This window comes from Eublepharis macularius, chromosome 17, assembly GCF_028583425.1.
Source record: "Eublepharis macularius isolate TG4126 chromosome 17, MPM_Emac_v1.0, whole genome shotgun sequence".
Lineage (NCBI taxonomy): Eukaryota > Metazoa > Chordata > Lepidosauria > Squamata > Eublepharidae > Eublepharis > Eublepharis macularius.
Genome location: NC_072806.1, coordinates 20,685,601 through 20,711,572, shown reverse-complemented (window position 1 = coordinate 20,711,572; position 25,972 = coordinate 20,685,601). Strand labels below are relative to the sequence as shown.

General features: G+C 46.9%; 1 protein-coding gene across 1 annotated transcript in view; it reads left to right on the top strand.

Moving 5' to 3' along the window:
- TSPOAP1 (TSPO associated protein 1) overlaps nucleotides 1–25,972 on the top strand; it is a 63,109-nt gene that overhangs the window by 29,099 nt on the left and 8,038 nt on the right. The window contains exons 16-27 of the mRNA XM_055001819.1: nucleotides 262–371; nucleotides 1,127–1,945; nucleotides 3,396–3,547; nucleotides 5,973–6,512; nucleotides 8,220–8,531; nucleotides 9,591–9,707; nucleotides 15,067–16,293; nucleotides 17,995–18,112; nucleotides 20,151–20,305; nucleotides 21,133–21,308; nucleotides 24,027–24,056; nucleotides 25,300–25,360. Of these exons, the coding sequence (XP_054857794.1) occupies nucleotides 262–371; nucleotides 1,127–1,945; nucleotides 3,396–3,547; nucleotides 5,973–6,512; nucleotides 8,220–8,531; nucleotides 9,591–9,707; nucleotides 15,067–16,293; nucleotides 17,995–18,112; nucleotides 20,151–20,305; nucleotides 21,133–21,308; nucleotides 24,027–24,056; nucleotides 25,300–25,360 (3,817 nt within the window). The remainder of the gene's footprint in view (nucleotides 1–261; nucleotides 372–1,126; nucleotides 1,946–3,395; nucleotides 3,548–5,972; nucleotides 6,513–8,219; nucleotides 8,532–9,590; nucleotides 9,708–15,066; nucleotides 16,294–17,994; nucleotides 18,113–20,150; nucleotides 20,306–21,132; nucleotides 21,309–24,026; nucleotides 24,057–25,299; nucleotides 25,361–25,972) is intronic.

Sequence of the window (25,972 nt, the reverse complement as noted above, 5' to 3'; positions counted from 1 at the left end):
TGATTGTGAGCTGCTGTGGGGACGGGTGGTCCTTGTACATTGATGGAAAAGCAGAGGAAAAATATTTTTAAGAATAAAAAGCTAAAAGGTGCAACAGGCTTTTGAAGTCATGCTGGCTTCACACTCCGGGTTTCAGTGCCTCTGGGCTGTCCATAATTAGCAGAGTATCATCAATGCACAGGGTACTTGATAGGATACAAGAGTGCTGTGTGACTTTGTGACTGTTTGGTATTGAAATGGTGGCTCCTACCTCTCTTGCAGCTACAACCCTTTTGACGGTCCCAACGAGAGCCCCGAGGCCGAATTGCCGCTGACGGCTGGCGAGTATATTTACATTTATGGAGAAATGGATGAAGATGGCTTCTTTGAAGGTGTGGAGCCAAGCTCACTGGTTTATACTGATACTGGAACAAAAACAGAGAGGAGCCAGTTTGGTTTGACGAAGTCAAGGGTCAGAAGCAGAACCACGGAGATGCTGGATGCACCCAGTGCTTTCGATGAGGAATTTGAGAATGGGCAATACCTGTGTGGATTCAGGAAATATTGTCATGTAATAGAGGGGTTTCTCGACCCCAAGGAGAGTCAGGCCTATTCAGAGATCTGGATTTTTTAGGGTTAAGCTTAGAAGTCTAACTAAAGGCCAATTTAGATGTTACAGAGTTCGCATGGCAGATACGGACTTTCAGTAGATGTGTGCTGGGAATTCTGTACCGGCTAACCACTTCTTTGCTGACCCATAACATGGCCGGTGAGGCTGCTAGGCTGGTGGGGATCTTTTCAGCAGACTGGACCCGTTTGAGCAATGCGGGGCGAGACCCTTCAGCACTGCAGGGCCTGGACGTTCCCATCATGTCAAATTTGGCTGCCAGCTGGTTTGACAAAACAAATCTTTTGCCCACACAGGTTAGTGGGGGAGCAGGAAAGCTTTGGAGCCTCAGGTGGATTGCAAAAGCTGTGAATGTTCAGGTCAAAGTAGAGCAAACTGGTTTACAAGCAACTGAGAACATCTCCATGGCTTATAATGAGCTGTTTTAATGAGGTGGACATATTCTGTGTTGTGTTGTTTAAAAGCTAAACTATGGTCCTTTTACTAGTAATGCTCACGGTCTTCTCTGATTACTTTCAGGAGAGTTGATGGACGGCCGGAGAGGCCTGGTCCCTTCCAACTTTGTGGAACGGATTTCAGACGATGACCTCGTAACCTTCCTGCCTCAGGAGCTCAATGACGTCTCTCAAAGCTCTCCCCTTGAAAGAAGTTTTCTCAGCACGAGCATCAGCAGTGGGGAGAGAAGCGATTATTCATTTGAGGAGCTCAGTACCAGTACAGCGCCATCCAGGCTAGAAGGTGACCAGGAAGAGCTTGGTGATCCCATGGCAGTGCCTTACCCCAGGAAGGTGACTCTCATCAAACAGTTCGGCAGCAGTATCCTGGTAGGGTGGGAGCCTCCCCTTTTGCCGGCTGGCTACTCAGATGTCCAAGGCTACAACATTTATGTGGATGCTGAGCTTCGGCAAAACATGAAGGCCGGATCCCAGACAAAAGCAGTGCTCGAGAAACTGGACTTGAAGACGAAAGCCTACCGTATCTCGGTGCAAAGCGTTTTGGAGAAGGGGAGCTCGGATCGGCTGCGGTGCACATTTCTGGTGGGGCGTGATTTTGCCTTGGCTCCAACGCAGCTCCAGATACGGAACCTCTCGGCCACCTCAGCAGAGATCTCCTGGTTGCCAAGCAACAGCAACTTCTTGCACGTCGTGTCCCTCAACGGGGAAGAGCGCGACACGACAAAGGCGGGAATCTACTGGTATACCTTTCGCAACTTGAACCCAAGCACTTCGTATGTTGCCACCGTGGAAGTGCAGCCTCCACAGGCTCACTGGGAAACATCTCAAGAAAGGCGGGAACAGCCGTTGTTGTCGGAGATCCACTTCATAACAACTTCAGCGGGTGTGTACCTGGAAGTAAGATGGTGAACTGCTATTTGTTTGGCGAGTAGAAATCACTTCTGGGTGACCAGGCAGTGAAGTTTTACAAAAATTTCTTTTTAGGTCATGAATAACTAACCTAGTGTGGAACTACATTTATGTCTGAACCTTGTTGAATATTGTGCCATCATTGGCAATCCCCCTGCAAATGTTTGGTATAGCACAATATCTAATGATGTGCACTGCCTAAATCTTAAAAAAGACACCAGACTACTGTTGAAAACTGCATCTCCCATGTCAAATTCTACCCTCCTCCACTTTGCCACATGTGTGGTGTTATTACATTGTGCCTTTTGGCCCTGCCATTGGCTGCCAGTGAAATGGATCAAGGGGAATGGAACACAGATTGTAATAGCACCATGGGAGGCAATCACACTGAACATCACTGGAGGGAAGGGGGAACCAGATACGGTGCTGCCAGTTTGGGTGGCAGTTCTGTGTCTCTCATAATATCTAGCTCTGCCTGTAATTAGAGGTGGGCAGGCAGGGTTAGAGACATGTGTCATGTGCTGTCACTCTGGTGGCCTTGTAAAAAGACTGTTCCTCAGAAGTGGCGTGTTTGACTTTCTTGAACTATCGGTTGCTCTTCTATTCTCAGAGCCTGGCCTCTAAAATGCAGTGTATTGAGGCTCAAAGCTTTTATGGCAATCACACCCTCTAGCTTAGAAATCCTTTACCTTGCTTCCAAGGAGGTGTAAGCTATCTGTGTTTACTGAGTGGTGGAAGACTCTGTTAATGCCCAGAGGTATCTTTATTATTGATTCTTGGAGTGAGCCATGACTTAAATTCATTTGAGTGACAGGTCTTCCCTTCCACTTCCATTTGTGGGTTGCTTCTGGCACATACATGGAGGGTTCTTGGTTTAGGAACAAAAATGCTCCCTTGAATTCCTTAGACTGTAGATACATTCCTTTGGATCCTCAGTAAGCCTGTGAGTCAAGCTACAAGTGACGAATGACACTTGAACGGCAAGTGAACAGACTCACGTGTATTCCTCCCTGTTCCCTTGCACTCCACTTGCACTCCATTTGATCACATAGTGATCCACTTAGTGAGTCTCACATAGTGATCAAGTGGAGAGCAAGTGGAGCGCAAGTGAACAGGGAGGAATACACATGAGTCTGTTCACTTGCCATTCAAGTGTCATTCGTCACTTGTAGCTTGGCCCAGAGTTTTGGTCTGATTCAGCACATCTAGTTTCTTAGGATTCACTGTTGGTTGGTTGAAGGAAATAATTACCCTTTTTTCCCTTCATGCAGAAGTCACCTGTGTTTTGCCCATTTGCTGTTTTTTGTCACCAAACCCTTTTGCGTAGGAGCTCCAGGTTGGGTTTTCTTGACCTCTTGTTTCAAATATTAATTGCGCCACACTGCTGTGATTTGCAATGAGGAGGAAACGGCTCTTTTCCTCAGGGTCTCCGGATGCTCCACTGGACGTCCGAGCGGAGCCTGGCCCCTCGGCTGGGATTCTGGCCATCAGCTGGTTGCCCGTCACCATCGATGCTGAAGGATCATCAAATGGGGTGCGAGTCACTGGCTATGCTGTGTATGCCGATGGACAGAAGGTACCAAACTTGCCTAGTCTGTGGGAAATTGGAGGGAGTGTATCTCTCATGTAATCCTTCTGAGAGGGGTGCAGAGGGCCCGATGTGAAACAAGGGCCCGATGCAAAAGAAACTCGGCTGTATCTCTTAACCTTATGGCGAGAAAAGAGATGATGATGATGATGATGATGATGATTCTCTTTGAACTCATGTTCTGACATTAAAAGTTTTGGGTCTGAGATAGGCATGTTTTCATTATTTATTTACAAAAAAATATGAGCCCTTGTGTAGAAAAGTGAAGGTAAAAGCATTCCCTTGAATCTCTTTCTTTTCCTCTGCCCAAACCCACGTCTCTCTGCTTGAAATCCATGGCAACGTCCTTGGGTGCTTGAAAGAGCCAAAGCTCTCATTAATAGTCATAATAGAAGGTTGGCCTGGTAATGAACCCAACAGCAAAGAGAGAATCTGAGTAACTCTAAGTCACTCTGTTCTCAACAAAGCGAGAACTATCCAACCAAAAGGTTACCAAGCACCCAGCACATTACAGTAAAAGGGGAGGGGGAGCTATGACTGTTCACTGCAGGGTGGCCCTTAAGTTCTGAGAAGGGAGGCTAATATTGAGCAAGATGAATGAAGATGTGGTTTTTCTGCAGAGGTCCCAAAGTTCACTTCGGAACTGATAGTAGGCAACAGCTTAGATCCTACATGATCTTTCCACTTGTAGTAGGTACTTCTGCTGATGGAAGAAGGAAGGGACATTTTTGTAGATTTCCCCCCTCTCATGGCAGCCTTCCACTTTGATCGCCACGATTTTCCAGGGGGGCCTCAGGGGGACAGTTTCAGGGGATCAGAAGACTGTAGAAGAGAGGGGGAAAGTCACCGTTTATGCAGTACAGCTCGGCTTGTCCTACACAGGAGCTCGTATTTTTTATTAATATCGTTTGTCCCCTGCCTTTTCCCCAGTGGGGCCCAAAGCGGCTTACGTCATTCTCCTCTCCTCCATTTTTTCCCTCACAACTACCCTGTGGAGTAGTCTGGGCTGAGTGGCCGAAGGTCACCCAGCAAGCTTCCATGGCAGAGCAGGGAATCAAACTTGGGCTGCCCAGATCCTAGCCTATTATCGTAGCCACTATACCACACTGGCTCTCTTTTTTTACTTTTTAAAATGTAGCAATGTTCCTCAATGTCCCTCCTGCCCATTATTATTTACTTGGTAAGCATTTTCTGTCCCACCCTTTCTCTGAGGAACTAAGGGTGGCCTACAGTAGCCCCCCCATTTTATTTTCACAACAGCTTTGTGAGGAAGGCTAAGAGCCAAGCCACAAGTGACGCCTGACACAGGTTGGACACTTGTCAGCTTCCCTCAAGTTTTGATGGGAAATGTAGGCATCCTGGTCTTGCAGCTGTAATGGAGAGCCAAGCTGTAAAACCAGGACGCCTACATTTCCCATCAAAACTTGAGGGAAGCTGACAAGTGTCCAACCTGTGTCAGGCGTCACTTGCGGCTTGGCTCTAAGTGCAGAGAGAATGACTGACCTAAGGTCACCCAGTGAGCATTGCGGCTGAGAGTCTCTCTACATGAGACATTTTACACGGGGATGCTCAAGTGTAGGGAAGTGCAGTGTTAGCTGGGAAGCGTAGTTTAAAAAGACAGAGCCAGCCAAGATTGCTGGTAGAGACCAGCCAATTTCACCTCTGTACTGTAGGGTAGTTTAAAAAGACAGAGCCAGCCAAGATTGCTGGTAGAGACCAGCCAATTTCACCTCTGTACTGTAGGGTAGTTTAAAAAGACAGAGCCAGCCAAGATTGCTGGTAGAGACCAGCCAATTTCACCTCTGTACAGTAGGGTAGTTTAAAAAGACAGAGCCAGCCAAGATAGCTTTTCAGAGGGTTTGTTAATTTCATCTTTGCCTCCCTGAAGGGAATTGAAATTGACAGAGCTAACTGATGAAGGATCCTGCACTCTCTCTAAGCGGTTACAGCATACTTTTGGAACTCAAACAGCATCTCAAATAAGAGATTTATTTTTAAAAAATGGCAAAACAAATTAGGGCATGTTGTCAACCTAAAAACATGGACTTTCTTAACATCACTAGGGTGATTGCTTTCCGTCAGCCTTATATTTGGGGGAAATACCCTAAAAAAGTTACATCAACGACACCGTTCTCCATAGAGACTTGCTCAGGTATACGGGAACCGTGATGGAAAATGCTGGGTGTGTAATGTAGATGCGTCTCATTTTATCCATTTGAGGTGGTGGAGTACATGCGCTCAGTGTTTTTAGAAAAGGTTTATGTCTATATGAACCATAGTCCTCAATAAAGGGGCGGACTACAACAGGTCTTTCTAGATTTGATTTCTAAAGTTACAGCTGAGCGAATGAACATGTCGTTGATGAGTTTCTCACGGTGGTGGTTTTTGTTCAGTGTTTGGCTTCTTGTTGCAGGTCATGGAAGTTACCTCCCCAACAGCCGGCAGCGTCCTTGTCGACGTTTCCCAGATGCAGATCCTCCAGGTGTGCCGGGAGGTGTCCGTAAGGACTGTGTCTCTTTATGGAGAGTCGGCAGATTCGGTGCCAGCTCAGATCCCCTCAGCCTTGTTAGGAGATGTTGGCCAGTCGTCTCCATCTCAGCCAAGCCATCCCACTTCTCAGCTTCCGTGTGGGGAGATGGGGGGTTCCCTCACCCCACAGGCCTCCCAGGAATACAGTGCAGTCCCATCTCCCGGTGCTGATAACTCCCTTGCCAAATTCAGCTCCAGGCCTAACGCTGATAGTGAGGGTTCTGTGAATTCTCCACTCGCAGAGGCGTCTCCAAGCAGATGTTCGGTTCCCACCGGGGCTCCTTTGACTCACGTTCCACAGGCACCGGCAATAGAATCGGAAACTCCACCGGGAGAGGAAAGGAATTCCCTTGTGCCATCTGCAAACCGTCTCACAGCAGAAAAGCTGGCTAATCCCGGGAAAGAAACTGAAGGAGACAACAAGGTGTGCATGGGAATCTGGACCTTTTTGTGGGAGCCAAAGAAGAGGGGAAGGGTCAAAAGTGCAGGAGATGTAGTCGTGATAACCGTTGGAAAGAGATCAAGATGGGTAACCGTGTTAGTCTGTCTGTAGCAATGGAAAAGAACAAGAGTCCAGTAGCACCTATAAGATTAACAAAATTAGTGGTAGGGTATGAGCTTTCGTGAGCCACAACTCGCTTCTTCAGATACAGCCGTTGGAAAGAGGAAGCGTGGTGCAGCAATGAGAAGAGAAGCTGTGGTAGAGAGGGTGTTGACCTTGAATACATGAATACATCCAAGTTCAACACCCTCTCTACCACAGCTTCTCTTCCAGTTGCTGCACCACGCTTCCTCTTTCCAACATCTTCCGCTGCCTACTATTGTCCATCTGGCATGGACTCTCCAGAATCCCAGGAGAACTCATTCAGCTGGCGATCCCAAGGACTGGACCCGCTGCTTTTTGCATGCAAAGCAGGTGTTCTTCCACCAAGCTACCATCCCTCCCCCAATATGGCATAAATGTGAATGTATGGGCGTGTCTTTTGCTGAGTGAGGCCACAAGTCCACCTAGCCCAGTGATAGCTGCTCACACTAACATTACATCTCCGAGGCTCAAGCAGACCTCTTTCCCAGACTCCTCTTCTTAGCTCCGTGCCAGTAGGGCGGATCCAGCCAGCTATTCTGCTGATAAAAAAGGGAGGAAGGAGTCCCCATGGACCCCCCCCCCCAAGTTATGCTGAGGCTCGTGGGACCTGCGTGGACAAAAGCCATGTGAGAGGCTGGAGCTGTAGTAAGCAGAGAAGTTGGGCGAGATGGGGTACAAAAGCTGGTTTGGTCCACTCCAGTATTTTTGTGGTGAATGTCATTGTTATTATTGGTCAGTCTACTTTTAGGATCCTCACAAAGCACCTTTCACAAGGCAACTAGGGTTGCCAACCTCCAGACGGGGCCTGGAGATCTCTCAGCATTACCGCTGAGTTTAGAGATCGGCTCCCCTGGAGAAAACGGCTGCTTTAAAAAATGATCTGCATTATACCCTGCTAAGGTCCCTTCTCTCTCTAACCCCCCCCTCCCCAAGCTCCACTCCCAAAATCTCCCGGGATTTCCTAACCTGGGGCTGGCAACCCAATGTAAATAGCATTGCTAGACACAGGGAGGGGACGTGGCTCAGTGGTAGAACATCTGCTTTGCATGCCAAAGGTCCCAGGTTAATAAGTAACTGAGCTGCAGTGCAGCATTTTGCTGGTTTGAATCTCATTACTGCCATGAGTTTACCAGGTAGCCGTGGGTAAGCCACTTCCCTCAGCCCCGGCTCCCCAGCTGTATTATGGGGATAATAACATTGACTTTGTTCACCGCTCTGGCTGGCCATCGATCTATCCAGAAGAGCGGTATAAAAATGAACTGTTATAATTCCTGGCATCTCCATTTGAAGGACCAGGTAGTAGGCAATGTGAAAGACCTCTGCCTGAGACCCTGGAAAGCTGCTGACAGCCAGAGCAGGCAATGCTGACTTTGATGGACCAGATTCAGTATACGGTAGTTTCATCTGTTTGTGTGTGTCCGTGTGACATCTATCCAAAGTGAGACAGGTTATAAACTTAAAACAGCTTCAGTCAGTGGTTGGCTCTGTTAACATGCGCTCAGTGGCGTTGGGTATATCTCATGGTTACAACCGTTGCTTTTGCAGAGGTACCTCCTTGCCGCTGAAGAACCAAAGCCAGAGAGGTCAGGCAGTGGTGACGGCAATTTGGAAGGCTGCAAAACTTGCTCTGTGGAACAAGAGCCGAAAGAACCATTGACTGAAAGAGGGTCTGAAAACACTCAGAGCTGCCCGGGGTCAAAGATACCGGCCCCTGGTGAACATTCCACGCACAGAGAGGACAGCTCTGGCGACTCAGGCCAAAGCAACAAGCAAAGCTCGGAATTCTTCACCGGGACTTTGGGGAGGAAGCTGTTGAAAGAAATCTCCAGAGACGACTCCACTCTGACGGGGTCTCGAGTCAGAAGAGAGGTCTGCGTTGCTTGTTGATTTGGGTAATCGGTTTACGGGACTGGGTTCACGCATGCTTGTGCCTTATTTGCTGGGTCTCACCATAAACTTGTGAATAACATTCCTTAGCCTTTGGACAACTCTTTCAAATATTCTAAATTTGACACATTCATAATCCTTTCAATGACCCTGTAAGACAGGAGAGTATTAGAGTCATTTTATACATTGTGGTTAGCACCCCCACATCTGGCAGTTCCCAGAGGATCTTTCTGACACTATTTGATTTCTGGGGGGTTTGTCCCAGTCTTCTTTTTCTGTATATTGCATCGTGTCATTCTCCCCTCTTCTCCTGTCAGGTATGGCCACTCCTTTTTTGCTGAGATATCCTGAAGTCACAGGAGTTTGTTTTGCTCTCAGCCTAACCTACCTCACAGGGTTGGTTTGAAGGTTAAAATAGAGGAGAGGATGAGATATGCCACTTTGGTTCCCCATTGGAGAGAAAGGTGTAGTATACATGAGACAGATAGGCAGGCAGGCAGAAGCAGCAATTGCAATTCCTTTTCAGTTCTGCTTCCTCTACTTTCACAAGAAGCTGCCACGCAACCACAGAGGGCAGCATCAGCAAACCGGTTGATTCTGAGAACTTTTCTTGGGTTGGGAAAGGGATGTCCAAAATCCCATACTCCCAACAGAAACCATAGTTGGTAAAGAATACGCAATACACATACAACTGATGTCTCCCGCGCATCCTGTCCCAGGTCTGATTTTTATATTTGATGCTGGCAAGACAAACAACTCACATTTTGCATTCAGATAGCATCTTGCATGCTGCTATCTACTGCAGCAACGTGCTAAGCAGTAAAATTTGGCTTAGAGAGCCAATTTTTAAAAAATCAAGAGATGCAAAAACGTCTACACTTTCCTGTTTTAAGATTGCATCTTATAGGTTTTGCATTTAAAAGTCAAAACTGAAACACATTTCAAATGCTCATTTTGGCTTTAAGGCAAAAAGGTACATTGCTTACTTTTACCATTGATGGAGAATATGCTTTTCAATTTCTCCACCAGGGAGAAAAGAGACTGGACCCAGGAAATCGTCCACTCAATCTCCTCACTGACCACAGCCGAGGTTCTGATCTCTCCGACATTATGGAGGAAGAGGAGGAGGAGGAGGAAGAGGAAGAAGAAGAAGAGAACCAGCAGGCAGGCGGGCAGGGAGAGTCAAAATGGGATCAAATGGAACATGGCAGCAGAGAAAATGGAGAGAAGGTACATCTTGGCATTGCTACCTTAGCAATAGCACTGAAAGTAGGACCGCTTGTTGTAGCAGCCAGTCATGGCTCACCTTCATGTGACAGCATGGTGTAGTAGTTAGGGCAATAGACTAGAATCTGGGAGACCCCGGTTGCAATCTCTGCTCCCCCATGGCAATTCACTGGGTGACATTGGGCCAGTCACACACTCTCAGCTGAGCCTACTTCACAGAGTTGTTGTTGTGAGGATAAAATGGAGGCAAGGAGAGTGATAGAAGCTCCTTTGAGTCCCCAGTGGGGAGAAATGTGGGGTAGAAATGAATAGAATAAAATAAAAAATGGGAGATCAGTGACTGGATCTCCTAAAGGGCCATGGCTGAGTGGCAGAGTCCCTGCTTTCCATAGAAAGGATCTCTTGTTTAAAAAAATATCACCTGTAGCGGAACACCCCTCTTTCTGCCTCAGAGCTGAAACACACAAGACGAATTACACGTGAAGAGCTCGTGTTGGGTCCCTCAAGCTTCCCTGGGAGGGTAGTCTTACCCCCTCCCCCAAGCTCCTTGAGGAAAACCGAGCTTTTCTTACAAAAAATAGCTGCTCAACTGGTGAGATCCTCTCTTTCAAAAATCCACTTGGCTCAGTTTTCCTTCAGGAGCTTGGAGACTGGATGGGGGAGGGGGTAACAGGACCCTCCTGTGAGAAGAAGAATGGGAGGGACTGAGTTTCTCTCTCACCCGCAAAACACCTCGGTTTTTTCCCTGCCTCTCGTCACGTTGTTCCCCCCACCCCCATCCTGAGTTCCCAGAGGATTTTTGAAAGAGAACGAGAGAATATATGTGAGAGAGAAACTCCCTCCAGTTGCAATGCTCCCCAGCTGAGAATCACATCAAGCGGCTGGTTTTTTTAAAGACTATATTTCCCAGGAATCCTTGCAGGATCTGACACGGGCTTGTGCGTCTTGTGTGATTCCACTCTCAGAGCCGCAGTGGGTCAGAGGAGACAATACAGGGGTAGATGGACCCAGAGTCTGATTCAGTAGGAAGTTGTTTCATACAATGTATTTTTTAAAACCTTAAAAAGCCACCACAGTTTGTGCATTGATTTGGATCAGGTGTCTGGGGGGAAGGAGTCACTTTTTGCTGCATCCATTTCTTAGTAGAAATCCCCCCTTCTCAAGCTGTTTTTGGCCCCAGTGATAAACAAGACAGGCACCTGAATGGTACCTCTCTAGTTTCCACACCAAGTCCAATAGGAACCTCTGTGTGTGAGGGAGATGAGAGGGATTCATTCTGAGAAAATGGCATAGATTATGGATGGGAATGGTCAACCCATCATCTTCCAGTAGCACAGCCTTATCTATCCCCCCCCCAAACTGTTTTTTAAGGGTTAAAAGTATTTTAGGAGGCCTGACTACCATTGTCCTATCTGGACGGTAGCTAAGATGGCAGATAAACCCACCACAAGCCACTGCCTCTCCAGCTTCTTCTATATGCCACACAGAGGGTCTCTCAGACCCTCCCGTGGTCAAACAATATATGAGCACTTTGGTTTCATTGCACAGTTATATATAGTTTTGAAACTCCATTTGATATATTGTTGGCTGAAATCTTGAGTTTGACCATGGGAGGGTCTGAGACCCTTTGTGTGGCATATAGTTTTTACCCATGGTAGCCTCTCTATTAGGTTCCCAAGAATGGGAATTAAAATGGGGTCTGTGTGTTATTCACGAGGTTCTTCTATCTGTGTCAAAAGGCGGCCACCGTCTGATTTTACAGGGTTTATATAGAGTTAAATCTGAGCCTATTCCAGAAGAGGAAGAAATGTTTGTGAAACTGGAAGATTTCAAATTCCTGGTCACTTTTTACAAAAGAAGGGAGAATATAGCATTTGCTGTTTGTATCTCTCATCAGCATCATTGAGGAACAGTCAGATAAGCGTCTATTAAGAATTACTTTGCCAAATCAGGCCCGTCTAGTCCAATGTTCTGTTTCCGACAATAGCCAGCCAAAATACCTCTGAGAAGCCCACAAATAAGGCATGAAGGCTGCTGCCCTCTGCTGCTGTTTATTCTTAGCACATTGGTGTTCGGAGATAGATTGCCTCTGAACATGGATGTTCCATTTAGCTCTTATAGCTGTTGGTAGACCATTCCTCTGAAAAATGTATTGAATTCTTTGTTGTTCATGAATTATGCAAGTAAATGTGTGCACTGTGTAAAAAATTGCCTCCTGAACCAATGACAGGTTGATTTCATTGGGGTGCTCCTGAACTCTTGCGTTGTACCATCGAGAGAGAAACTTCTGTCTCTCCATTCTCTCCAAGATCTCATTCATAATGGCATAAGCACCCATCAAGACTCTCTCCACTGCCACCCCCCATTGTCTTCCCTTTCCCAACACAAAAGCCACCCCAGAACTTGAGTCTTTCCTCTTATAGAATGCGCATCTTCTGGAATGTGCAGCACTTTAGGCATCTTTTTCTGCACCTTTTCCAACTCTGCAATATCCTTTTCAAGAGGGAGAGGCTGGAATTGTGCCCAGTATTCTCAACACGCTGCCCAAAAGGTTTATGCAGCGGTACTACGATCTTTAATGTTCTTGTCACTTACGTATGACCATCCTTGCTGCCACAAGAAACAGGTAAGGTGCCCTTTCAGTGGAACAAGACGGCCAATCTTGTGTTCCAAATATAAGAAGTGACAGGATTTGAACCCGTGACCTAGACCTAGACCTTGCTTCTCCCTGTCCTAAACATGTTTGAACTGGTTGTGGATGCTGCAGTCTGAGGAAGAAAGCCTGTCCATGGACAGGTGTGTGCACAGGTGCGCTCCTGTTGAGGTCATGCTGTACATTCCAGAGTTGGGCCAAGTTGTTGCAGGTGGGTTTGTTGGCTAAGTGCTCGCACAGAGAAAGACCTGGATTGAGTTCCAGGTGAGTTCCCTGCCAAAAACAGAATTTTTGCAGAAGGGCTGCAGGCTGCAATCACATCGACAGTTTCCAGGAAGTGTGGATGGAGTGTCGTCTCAAAGGACACGAGCTACCCTGTGCTTCAACCTCATCGTGTGCTTTCTTCCTGGAAGACCTTCAGATTCTTCCCCTTACAATTTGTACTGCAGTTCAGGACAAAGTGGTAGCCAGGCTTTTTTATGTAGTCCTCCACAGCGCAGCAAACAAACATTAACGAATCCAGCCTGATTGTCAAGAGAACACTGTGCAAAGAAGGGTCTGCCAGGGTGATTTAAACAGAGCTGGTGCTCTGCCACATGTCTACAGAATGCAGAATGTTGCGTGGAATCCAGGAGATTTGGATGACTGGTTGGAAAGACAACATCTCCAAGCAAATTTCCAGTCCTCGTGAGATAAACGTGAACATAGGCTGATATGTTCCAGGGTCAGGCATTTAGAGAGAAACGTTTCTTTGTATTGTCTTTCTGCACTTATTTGTCCCCCTGCCCCAATTAAGCAACTGTTTGCAAAACAGACTTTAAAAAAAACAAAACATAAATGGCAAATTTGGGATTAAGCCTGCAAAGTGAGAATGTATGTGTAAAAACAGGAATATTTGCATAAGTTTTGTGTTGCGTATGTAACCTTGAAGGGTTTTCTGACTGCTGGAAAAGGCCAAAACCATGCTCTGAATTTGCATAAGGGACTGTTAATGTTGCATAAAGAGGACCCATTGTGTGGTTATGATAACACAAAGGCTGGTGTGGAAATTGGGATATTTTTGGCACAAAATGAGAGAAGGGGGTTGGCCTGATCTGCACTCCCTGCAGCCAGACTTTTAAGCATCTTGGAAAGCACCCATGTCACAAGGCAAGCATTGCGGCCTTGAAAGAGACAACATCGGGAGATCTTTGAATCACCCTCCCATGGACTTTCACATTCCATCACTAGTTAGCTAAATAAACCCATTTTCAGCAATTTTGTACTGCTCCTCCAACCAATAGGTGGTTTTAAAAAGAAGAAAATAAGAAGGAAATTTAAATAGTAAAAAGTGGTCATGCCAGGGTGGGTGGGGGGTTCATACTGGGCATGCAACCTGGAGAGCAGCAGGGGGTGATTTAATACCATGAAACTATTTTCTCACTGGTGTTTGTGCCCCACCCCCTTGGGAGTTTTTGATCTAGCACATGTGGGGCATGAGCATCCAGAGATACACAATCGCTGTCAATTTGAAGCCCAGCAGAAATGGGTTGGTGCTGGAGAAAATGTTTGTGGAGGGGCTAATAAGGGGTGGGAGAGGTACACAGGCTGCAAAGATAAAGCCAAGACCTTGGGCAGCTTGGAAAGCACCCATGGAGACTTTCTGTTTCTGTTGCTCACCAGAATAATTTAGTACAATTCATTATCAGGGAACGGTTCACTTCCATCCTTTTCGGAAATGAAATTAGTACACATGGGAGTTGTCACAACACTTTCAGCCATGGCTAAAAGTTTGGGTGGGGTAGAATGGAAGTAGGTTGCCAGCTGTGTGTGTGTGTTATATGCCAGCAAGTTCCCACCGACCAATGGCGACCCTATGAAGGAAAGACCTCCGAAAGGTCCTAGCATTGCTCAGATCCTGCAAACTGAGGACGTGGCTTCTTTTATTGAGTCCATCCATCTCGTTTGAGGTCTTCTTCTTTTCCTACTACAGCCAACTACAGCTTGGGAAATGCTTGGAGATTTGGAGGGTGGGGAGAGCAAAGTTTGAGGCGAGAGCTCAGCAAAGATGTCCTGTCACAGGATCCACCCTCCAAAGCAGCAATTTCCTCCATGGGAGCTGATCCCTGTAGATGTAATTCCAGGAGAACGCCAGTCCCCACTCGATGTTTGGAAGCCCTACATGGAAGCACCTTTATAACTAAGAGTTGCCAATGGGCTGATGAGGTGGGCGGAGCTATGCTAATAAAGCAACTCTTCCATCTTCCAAAATATTCCCAGGGTGGTCTTGAGTCAGTCACTCTCTGTCAGCATACCCTACCTCGGAAGGTTGTTGCAATAATAAAAACTTCATATATTCATATGATCTATCTTTGCTCAGCCTGCCACTGGGCAAGCATTACCAGATGTAAGCTGGCGCTCCAAGCTGTTCTTGTACCCACCATGTTCATGCTCATCTCCTTTTCCCCGCATTCTGCTTCCGCACTGCCTGCTTTCTTCTAGCTTCATAGTTACGATTTCAGCAACGGATACTAGTGTGTGATTCAGAGGAGAGACGGAAGGTGACTCCCCCTCATTTTTAACATCTCTTTCCTCTTTTTCTCTTTGATTCTTCCTTTCGGTGCCTGGTCTCTGGGCCTGGAGCAGCTGGACTCCGGCGACACCGATAGCGACGAGGAAATCCTGGAACAGATTCTGGAGATGCCGCTGCAAAAGAAATGCAGCAAAGCTCTGTTCAGCATCCCTGAAGTGACCGAAGAAGAGGAGGAGGAAGACTGGGAGCATGTGCCGAGGAAGAACTTTTCACCCCCTCCAGAGAAGGCTGAGGATCGCGTCCCGGAGGGGCCGCTGCCGTACAATACCAGAAGAACGAACCCTCTTCCTCCTGTGAGTTCCCAGCAGGTGTGTTTGCCAAAGAGAAACCAAACTGCTCCAGAGCAGATCTTGCTGGAAAGAGACCTTCCTCAGAAGCTTAGAGGAGAAGATGATGTTAACGAAGAACCGGTTCGCCCTGAAATATCTGGCCGGTGGAATTGGGAGAGCCAAGAGAAGAGACTGAGGTCACCTGGAACAGGAAGAACCTCCCAGTGGAAGAGACCTGGTCGATGTAAAGAGAAGGCCCACAGCCAACCTCAGGCAAACCGGATGAGAAAGGTAGACGTCCGAGAGCATGGGCGCAGTTCCCACCAGAGCGGGGGAGGTGGCCTGTATCGTACCCAGAGCCTAAAGGAGAATTTGGATGTGATCACCAGCCTCGGACTGGAGGAGGCGTCAGATCTCTATAGTTGGGCAAGGCCAAGAACCTTCCAAACATCTCCAAGGAGGAGAGTGGCCCATGAGGTAGGAGAAGAAGCCGTCCGAGGCCTACCCCTCTGCGTCAGCCCTGAAAGTTTGGAAATTGACATTGAGTATGACTCTGAAGACGACCAGGATTTGACCATGACGTCCACCCCAGTGAGCCAGCTGAGTTCGGATGGGAGGGCCGACGGGTCTCCCACAGACTGCGAGGATGGGTGGAGCGACTGCTCCAGCCAGTCAGGATCAATCCGGTCCAGTGCTCAAAGAGAACTGAAGAGAAGTAGTAGCTGGGAGGATGAGAGCATGGAGTGGATCGGGTCGCCAAGCCGCTCTCCTGGGCACCGCTGCTGGGAGAAGAGAGCTTTGGTGGGCTCAGAGGAACGGAGCCGGAGCTTGGAGCGGAATCCTTCTCTCTGGAGAGCTGTGCCTGAGCGCCCCTGGAAGGGGGGGTCATGCATGTCGATGCAAACACGGGTCCGTGAGCTGCTTCCTTCACCGGCTGGTGTTGTCGTCACAGCTGGCCGCAGTTCCGACTGTGCTTCTTCCCCTGCTCCTGGCTTGCCTGCATTTGGCTTAGTGTGTTCAGTGCTTAACAAAATTAGGGGGTGTCCTTTTTTCCTCCCCCTCAGGGCTTTGTGGTGTGTCCGTGATGCTTTCTGTGTGGCTTTTCTCGCGCTTTGCTCCAGAACTATCTCGGAATGAGATTCTGCTGGCTGAAAGTTCCCATGCAATATTCCGCTTCTCGGATTAGCCTTCAGGGGGAAATGTTTTTTATTATTTTTACACAAATCAAAGTTATACAAAATTTGACAAATTATATCCTGTAACTTTAAAATAAAGAAAAACAATTATATATATACCATTTTTGCGAATGAAGTGTTGGTTTCCAACAATTTATAAACAGCTTCCAAATACTACTAAACGCTGGTCTTTTAAATCTTCACTTTCAATCAATTTAAGCCATTTTTAAAACTCTCTTTCACATTTTCTTAATCTTTGACTGAAAGTTTCTTAGAAGTATTCTGATGAGTGGTTTTATTTACAGATTTCAAATTTCACCTTCTCTTGTGTTTAAGGTGGGATACCCTCCAAACACAATTAAAACCCAGCTACAACTACACAGTAAGCTAAAAATACCACAAAGCAGGCAGTTTGCCACGTATGCCAATTAAAAAATAATATTTAACCCTTCTCTATAAACGCCATTAATCCATGAATGCCCTCCACAACAAGACTGCTTTCCAAGCCTTTCAAAAGGCCGCTAAGGAAAGGGCCCTCCTCAGGGCTTTTTTTCTGGGAAAAGAGGTGGTGGAACTCAGTGGGTTGCCCTCGGAGAAAATGGTCACATGGCTGGTGGCCCCGCCCCCTGATCTCCAGCAGCAGGAAGGGCAATCTAAGCTCCCCTCTGTCTGGAGATCAGGGGACGGGGCCACCAGCCATGTGACCATTTTCAAGAGGTTCCGGAACTCCGTTCTACCGCGTTCCAGCTGAAAAAAAAGCCCTGGCCCTCCTTCATCTCTTTCTGCTTGAAGTCTTGGAGTCAGTCTCTATATTCTGAGAAGATCTGCCACTTGAAGGCAAATTAGGAGATCCTTGCTTGGGCAAAGCAGCTGCAGGGATTTTGAGGGAGGATTTAGATGAGATTCAGAAGATGGGCTGCATGTCTGTGCCTACCAGTTTTCACCTAAACTGAAATATGGCGTGTCCCGGTAAGGTCAAATGCCCTGTAAGAACCTAGAGAGAAGTTAGAAGATTTTTTTGTGAGATTAATGGGTCTCTCTTAGAGGATGAACCACAATTCGGTGGTTGAGCACCTGCTTTGCATACCAAACATCCTGGGTTTAATCTCCGACCTCTCAGGAGAAGCACCAAGAAAGACTGCCTAAGCTCTTGAGGACTGTGGTCACCACCAGGCAGAATGAACCGAGGTGGGCTTGGTGGGCCGCCGAAGGACAGCAGAAGTTAGCTTCATAGCATTCAGATTCTGAGACACATCCTCCTGTGGCCTTGAGTCACACTGATGTGGTTTTCTGAATCCACCCTCAGTCAGTCATCAGTTGAACAGTGCTGACATAAAGCCCTCACCCCTGCTCTTGGAAAAACCTTCAGTTGCCCACCCTCTCTAGAAGTCCTCCTCCAGAAGGTTCCGGAAGCGGAATACTGCTTTGTAGTGCTTTGCGTTTTGTGTTTCTGCTGTGGGAGGGAGCTGGAATTTCAGAAGATAAAGTGAAGAAGGGGGTTTCCTTGGGAGTAATTCTGCCAAGGTGTCTGTTTCAGGTGGCAGGTAATGGGGATCTGGAGTCACCGAACTCAATGTCCTGGCAGGCCTCTACCAGAAGAGGCAGAAGGCCTCAGAGGAAAAGGCACGAAGTGGCCCCTCACACTGCTTGTTCCGGTGAGTTGATTAGAGCGTCTGGAAAAGGGGAGCCAATAGCCTTAGATGTGTTTGTGCCTTGGGTTTATTTCAGCCTCAGTTGCCTTGTCTGTGCAATGGGAAGTGTGGGGCCATAGCTTGTGGAGTTATTGAGAGGATCAGGTATGCAAAGTTTTTGCAGGCAGTGCTGGGATGAATGGTCTTCTCTGCCCTAGACTTCCTTCCAAGCAAAATGACCAACATGCTTTGGATTGAATCTTATCCTAAGGTGGTGGGTTGCAAGAGCCTTTATACATTTATAAATGTTGCCTTTTCCCATAGTTCCTTCCCGTATCCACTTTTTTAGCTATTCCTTGCAACTTCCATGTTGGGAAGCCTGTCTGAATTGTGCAGGGACCAATTTGGACTGGGACTGTAGCATGTGGGAAGAGGCTGCTTATGTCTTCCCCCTAGGGTTGCTGGTCACCCGGTGGAGGCAGAGAATCCCCACTCCCAGCTTCTGCAACCCCGCCACCACTCACCTGGCCAGCAGGGGGGAAAGGTGTGGGAAAGGAGTGACATCCCTAGAGTGACATCGTCATGCAGCCTCTGGGAGCGCTCCCATGCTTTGTATTGGGCTGATCTGGGCCCCAAACAGACCCAGCGTGAAGCACGGGAGCACTCCCAAGGCCTGCTTGATGATGTCACTCCCGGAAGTGATATCACACTGAACCAGGAGCGAATGCATGCTTTGTGAGAGTGCAAGGACATTCAAGAGGTGAGTGCCAGGTCAACCCCTCCTGCTGGGAGGGTAAAGGGACCTGGCAGCCCTACTTCCCTCTGTACCATTTTCCAAGCCTCAAAAGGCCTGGGTGGTGTCAGGCAATGGATGACAGGATATGGCAGACAGATCCCTGGACCATTGCAGCAAGACACAGGTTCTTGGTTAAATGGTTTTTTATTCAGAAATCAGATCATTTCCATATATGTGTCCCTAGGACTACTCAGAAGCAAGGTAAGCATCTAAGCAGCAAGAGTATACATTGATAGGAATGACATCATGTGAGAGAGACTTCTCTTTGAACATTCAAGTCTGCTCTTCCCCCCCCCCCCCATCATAAACAAGTTTTTGGCGCTTTTCTTGTGCTGAGAACGTTTCACATATTTGCAATATCAAGTTGACTCACTAGAAAGCAAGACATAACAAAGTCTGAGAGGGAGTAGCATACAAGGTCAGAAACACTGGAAGCTGCTACAATTCATTAGATAAACACCTGTGAAAGCCTGTGAAAGAAATAGTTATGACTGATAAAATGACATCAAGTTACAGCAGGATACATTGGTTCAGAACAAAAGGATCACTAAAATTGGCATGGACAGGGCTCAGACATGACAGTTTGCCCTTTCGGGCTGCGTTGCATGTATGTTTCTCCAGTGGGGTAAATAATGGTCCCCTGGGGGTATTTCAGTTGAGGAAAATGGCACAGGAGGTGACATAAGCCCTCTTTCCCCACATGTCATGGTCCCAAGCCAAATTAGGCCCATAAACACCTAGGAATTAACTTCCCAGTGTGGAACTTGCAAGGCATGTCTGATCATGTGGCCCTGGGCCTGCCCCAGAGTTGGACCATTGAGTGGAACTAATGTGGAGTTGGACCTTTGAGTGGTGTTACAGGAGATGTAGATCTGATACCCAAGCAGGGTTGTGTGTATTCCATGCTAAAAGTGTTAAAAATTGAGCAACCCCCCCCCCATGCACTAATGTAAATTAGGCAAATATACCTAGTTTGCATAATGTATCCAACTTTTTTAGTCATGGGGAGGGACAAGAGCTGTAAAACCCAAAATCCACCCCGCTTAAATTTTTATTTAGCTGCACCTGACTTCACTGTCCATGTCCTCTTTGTTACTTCTCCATCTTTATTGTTAGACATCATAGGTAAAAAAATCAGTAAATAATGGTTTTTTTAAAAAAAAAGATTCTGTATTTGCACACATTCAGGAACTTATGCAAACCTTGCAGTAGTTATAGGGGCTTACAGTAGACGTTTGGGCTAATCAGATTTCTTTGGCTTGCTAGGAGGCTCTTGGAAGAGTCCCCTCTCTGAAACAATGAATGACGGGAACTCAGCGCGGCTGTTCGTGGCCCTCTTTGATTACGACCCTGTTTCGATGTCTCCTAATCCGGATGCTGCTGAAGAGGAACTCCCATTCCAGGAGGGTCAAATTCTAAAGGCAAGAACAGAGCTAAAAGGAAACTCTTTATCTTTTCCGTTTCCATCTCTCTTTATCTGTTTAGGCAGGAGTATGTTAAGACTGTTTCCAAAATTCTCCCCAGATTTTGTTATGAATTGTTGGATATTATTTTGGAGGTTAAACTATGCTTGGGAATCTTCCATTTTCAAATTTTATATAAAGGGGTAGCTAATCTCTGGTGGGGTCTGGAGTTCTCCTAGAATTATGGCTGGTCTCCAACCTCCTGACATAAGTTCCCCTAGAAAAAATGGCAGCTTCCGAGAGCAGACGCGGTGGAATGCCATAGTTTCTAGATGAAATCTCTCTCCAAATTCCCCCCTGTATGGGCACTGCCCCCAAATCTCCAGGAATTTCCCAGGCCGGAGTTGGCAACCCTTGCCCATACATTCCATTCTTTCATTTTGCTGTTAAAAAGCTAAGCCGCAGCAGGATGGGAAAGTCCCAGAACAGTACATGGTGTTCCAAATATGCAAGGACATTATGATACTGGTTGTTTTATATTTAGCCTCTTTCCCAAAAATCCTTAGCACAGAATATTCCTTTTTCAGACCCCCCACTGCACACTGAGCTGGCCTTTTCACGATACAGCAGTCTTTTTCCTGAGGTTGAAGATCGCTGCCTGCGGTCGTCCATCCGTCCCATCTTTGCTTCTGCAAAAGGTTTTTTAAAAAAAGCCCGCTCAATTTGTTCAGCTGCCAGTGACATCAGGCCGCAAGGCACGTGGGATGTGCTGTGACGAGCAGAGCTACTCTCAAACCACTTTCAGCCCTCTTAAACAAAATGATTGTGTCTGTCTCTACCACCAGGTCTATGGCCACAAGGATGCTGATGGTTTTTACAGAGGAGAATGTGCAGGGAGAACGGGGTACATCCCATGCAACATGGTCTCCGAGGTTCAGGTGGACAGCGATGCGGCGAGGAAGCAGCTCTTACAAGATGGTCATATCCCTGCCAACATGCTGGTGGAAAGCCTAGGTGCGCTGTCTCTCTGCCTTCCTTTTTCTGCTTTTGAGAAGGTGTACCCCCCCACACACCACAAGGAGTTTAGGAACGTTGTAACATAGGGTCGCACTACAAGTGACGAATGACACTTGCCTGGCAAGTGAACAGACTCACGTGTATTCCTCCCTGTTCACTTGCCGTTCACTTGATCAAATGGAGCGCAAGGGAATGGCAAGTGAACAGGAAGGAATACACATGAGTCTGTTCGCTTGCCAGGCAAGTGTCATTCGTCACTTGTAGTGCGACCCGTAAAGCCCTTCAGAGAGGATGTAGTTGCTTGGGTACAAACTTCAGTTCCTGGCTAGCGTATGTTGGGAAATACCTCATTTTTGCCTGGAGAGCCACTGTCAGAAGAGATAATGCTAGATGGGCCAAGAGTCTGATTCAGGGGCAGATTTACAGAATGGATTGTTATTTATTTATTTACCTATTTATTTGTCCTGACCCGGATAGCCCAGGTGAGCCTGATCTCACCTGATCGCAGAAGCTAAGCAGGGTCAGCCTTGGTTAGTAATTGGATGGGAGACCTCCGACGAAGACCAGAGTTGCAGAGGCAAGCAATGACAAACCACCTCTATTCATCTCTCGCCATGAAAGCTCCACCAGGGGTCGCCATAAGTCAACTATGACTTGAGGGCACTCTCCCCCACCATCTATTTATTTATTTATAGTCCACCTTTCTCACTGAGAATTCAAGGCAGATTACACAATGTAAGCCAATAAACAATACATTCAATAAACAGTACAATAGGAATTTGGTGTAAGCAGAAATCCGATACAGAGCTGAAACAATGCCATAAGCAAATTGGCGTGCCCTATTAAAATGACATGGAGAAACTATCCTCTAGAAGCACAATCACAGCAAAAGACAGTACGCAGTAGTATAGTCAGCAGTCCATGGCTGATTCCATGTGTTTCACGCATAAGGTCCTAGCTTCCGTAGCTAGCATTTTCAGTTAAAGAATCATGGGTAGCAAAGGTGGGGATTTTTCTTTATGTGGGACTCATCTTCTGAGCTGCTGCCAGTCAGAGTAGACAATATTGTGCTGGATAGACTTGAGGATCTATGTTAGTCTTTGGGATGGGTCTTGTTAAAGGGGCCATCCCCAGAGGCTGAATTATGACTATAATGATCTTGTTAGGGAAGGGGCAGTTGCTCAGTGGAAGAGCCTCTGCTTTGTATGCAGGTGGTCCCAGGTTGAAAATTCTGCATCTCTAGTTTCAAGGACCAGGCAGTAGGTGATGGGAATGACCTTGGAGAGCCACTGCCAGTCTGAATAGTCAATACTGTTCTTGATGGACAAATGGTGTGATTCAATATAAGACCCGGCCATGTATGTTCGTTCCTCTTGGTCTTCATGGGAGAAGCTAGGCAAGCGCACGCTCTCTGCCCAGATGACTCCAGATTTCTTTCTCAGCTTTCCAAACTCCAGATTTAACCATTTTCCATGGATCCAGGCTATGAGACCAGATATAAGCCTACACAGGAGGAAGGAGAGGCAGCTTGGGGAAAGAATTTGTTGGGAAGGAAGTGTGGGTACTACAGGAAAGGTTCAGTGCTGTCCTTCTTCTGCCAGTTCTTTGCGTATCCCTTTGCTAAGGTAATGTATATTCACATTGAAAGGACATATCTACCCCACCAATGTGATCGCTCCATATTAATTCCTTCTCCTCAAGAAGTCCTGGAGACTGTAGTTTTCTTGTGGAGGAGAGGAGGGGGAAAGGTGCTAGGACAGACTAAAATTCCCAAGATTTTGTGGGTGAATTCCAATTTGGGTGATGGTATCTGCCTTTCCTTTTCTCTGGATTGTGCAGCAATGCAAGAACCGACCCCTAGATGCTCTTTTTTTAAGGCTTCTTTCATTGTTTTGCTGATTCAATATTTGTTTAAAATGTTTCTATCCCATTTTTCTACCTAAGGGTAATCAAGGCAGCCCGTGATACTATCGTTTTAAAATAAATTATTTGAAATTAAGCTGGAGATTAGTCGTTAAATAAATGACGTTTGGTTTTTTTACTTCCATGGAGTGTCGATCGGCTCTTTTCTCTTTTGATTCTTTACCACAGAGGATTGCACGCACTCTCCGCCTCCGCAGAGAATGTCCGTCTGCCCTCCGAAGCCTCAGCGATCCAGGAAAGGTCAGTGAAGTTCATGGGCTGCTGGTTTCTTTTAGTCTTAGGGGTCAGAAAGTGTGAGATGGAAATAATAGATCTCATGTCTTTAAAATGTAAATTTGAGGGTTAGTTTGGTGTAGTGGTTAGTGTGCTGGACTAATATCTGACAAACCAAGGTGGAAATTCCCACGCTATCCTTGAGCCATGCTTGGGTAACCTTGTCCAGCCACATCCTCTCAGCGTGGTTTTGAGAATAAAATGGGGAAGGGAAAACCACGTAGGGGAGGGGAAGGGCCTTGGCTGAGTGGTACAGCATCTGCTTGGCATGCAGAAGGTCCCAGGTTCAATCCTCGGCATCTCCATGTAACAGGATCTGGTAGCAAGTGATGTGAAAGACCTGAGAGAGAACTAATACCCGGGAGAACTGCTGCTAGTCTGAGTACTTATCTTGATGGACCAAGGTATAAGGGAGCTTCATGTGTCCTTATCTTGATGGACCAAGGTATAAGGGAGCTTCATGTGTCCATGTACATGACTCTGAACTCCCTTGGAGGAAGGGTGGGATAAAAATGTGATAGATAAGAGCACAATCTGGCAAGCAGCATGAGACCAAGTGGGGCATGGGGAGGGTGGCCATTAGTGATGGCGTAACATCACTTCCAGGAAATCCAGACGTCTCTAGGGTGGCTGAAAACTGGTTTAGCATAGGGGGTCACACATAGGTTGCCATGTGCCTGCAGGTTTTACCATTGAGTTTCCAGCAATTCCTAGAGAGGCATTGAATCCCTCTGGAAGTGATGTCATGCCATCACTGACAGTGACTTTTTTTGTTGTTCTGCTCAGCTTCTCCATGTGGAAGAGCAAAATCAGCAAAATATTTCCCCTTGTGCTCTGTTTTCACATGAGAAAACTGTGTGGGAGGGAGGGAGGAGCCCTTCCTACTCCCACGGCACCATTCTGAGCCTGTTTGTGGTTTCCTTTTTTAAAAAAAAGTAGTTCCCATAGCTGCTGTGTGACTGGGGGGAGCACAATAAATGAGTGCACACCTGTATAGAAAAGAGAAGCCCTCAGACTAGGATCTAGACTAGGATATAGAGAAGGCCTCAGGCTAGGGTCTGGGTGACCCAGGCTTGAATCCATGGAAGCCCACTGGATGTCTTTGGGCCAGTCACTCTCGCTCAGCCCAACCTGCCTGTTAGGGTAGGTTTTGTGAAGAGAGAACAATGTTGAAATCTACTTTGGATTCCCATTGGGGAGAAAAGCAGAAGATAATTATCGATATAAGTCATTTTTAAAAAAATTAAAATCTTTTCTTGCGCAGTGGAACGAGACAAGCAGGAAGGAGAGACCTCTCATTTAGGTGAGAATTGCTTCCCTTTTCCCTTTTCAAATTCCCAGGTTCTGTGCTGGAGCATGTTAGCACGTGTTGAGCATGGTTGGGATGTACCTCAAAAAACCAATTTTCTGAGCAAGGGTATATCCTACTCCATGCGTGTCAGAATGAGGAGGCTGCGCTTGTCCCCTTACTCGCCTGCTCTAAAGTGAAAGAGCTGGCAGGCCCTGTACAAGGGCAGCCCTCTAGTTTAACCAGTGGACATTTGTGGGTTTGGAGGCTTCATTGGTGTCTAACAATACCACTGGCTCTCTGTTCTAGAACTGCCTCCCACCAACACATCCCCATTCGTTCTGAATCACACGTGTTTCAGCTGTGGCACTTGTTGAATTTTTCTCTGTTGCTTGGCCTTGACTCGCATGCTGAGAACAGTAGCTCCCCTTCCTGATATATCCATATGTTTCCTTTTTCTGACAGGAATGCTTGAAGGCCAAGAACTCAGTTCTGAGGATGACACTCCGAGAACAATGGTGGCCATCTTTGACTACAATCCCAAGGAGAGTTCTCCCAACATGGACATGGAAGTGAGTGAGGTCCGCTGTCCGTGTAATTTTCGCGGGATTATAATGTTTTTACTATTTTTAATTTGTTGTCAAACCGCCCTGAGCCCGTCTGACGGGGAGGGCGGTCTAAAAATGTAATTAAATAAATAAATAAATAAGATATGGGGGCGCATTTGTATTTATAGGCATAACCATTGCTTACCTTTTGGGGAGCATTGATGGCTTGGGTCCTAAATGCCTCTTTCCCCTCCTCTGCTGTGTCCTATCATTTAACTAATATTCAGCTGAAATTCCTTACTTTTTTTCAGGGGTCATTTCGTAGAAAAAGAGCTGGAGGAACTCATTAGCATGACTCATTAGCATATGCCACACCCCTTGCCATCATCGGAAGTGTGTCATTAGCATAACTGATTTGCGTATGCCACCACCCCTGACATCACCTATCCTGGCTGTTTTGGACCCAATCTTGGCCATTCAGGGCTGAAATTGGGCCCAAAATGGCAAAAAGGGGCTGCAAATGGGCCCAAAACGGCAAAAAGGGGCTGAAAATGGCTGAAAATGGTCAGGATTGGGCCCAAAATGGTCAGGATCAGGCCGCTGCCGAGTGGGAGCGTGATCTACCACCCACCAGTG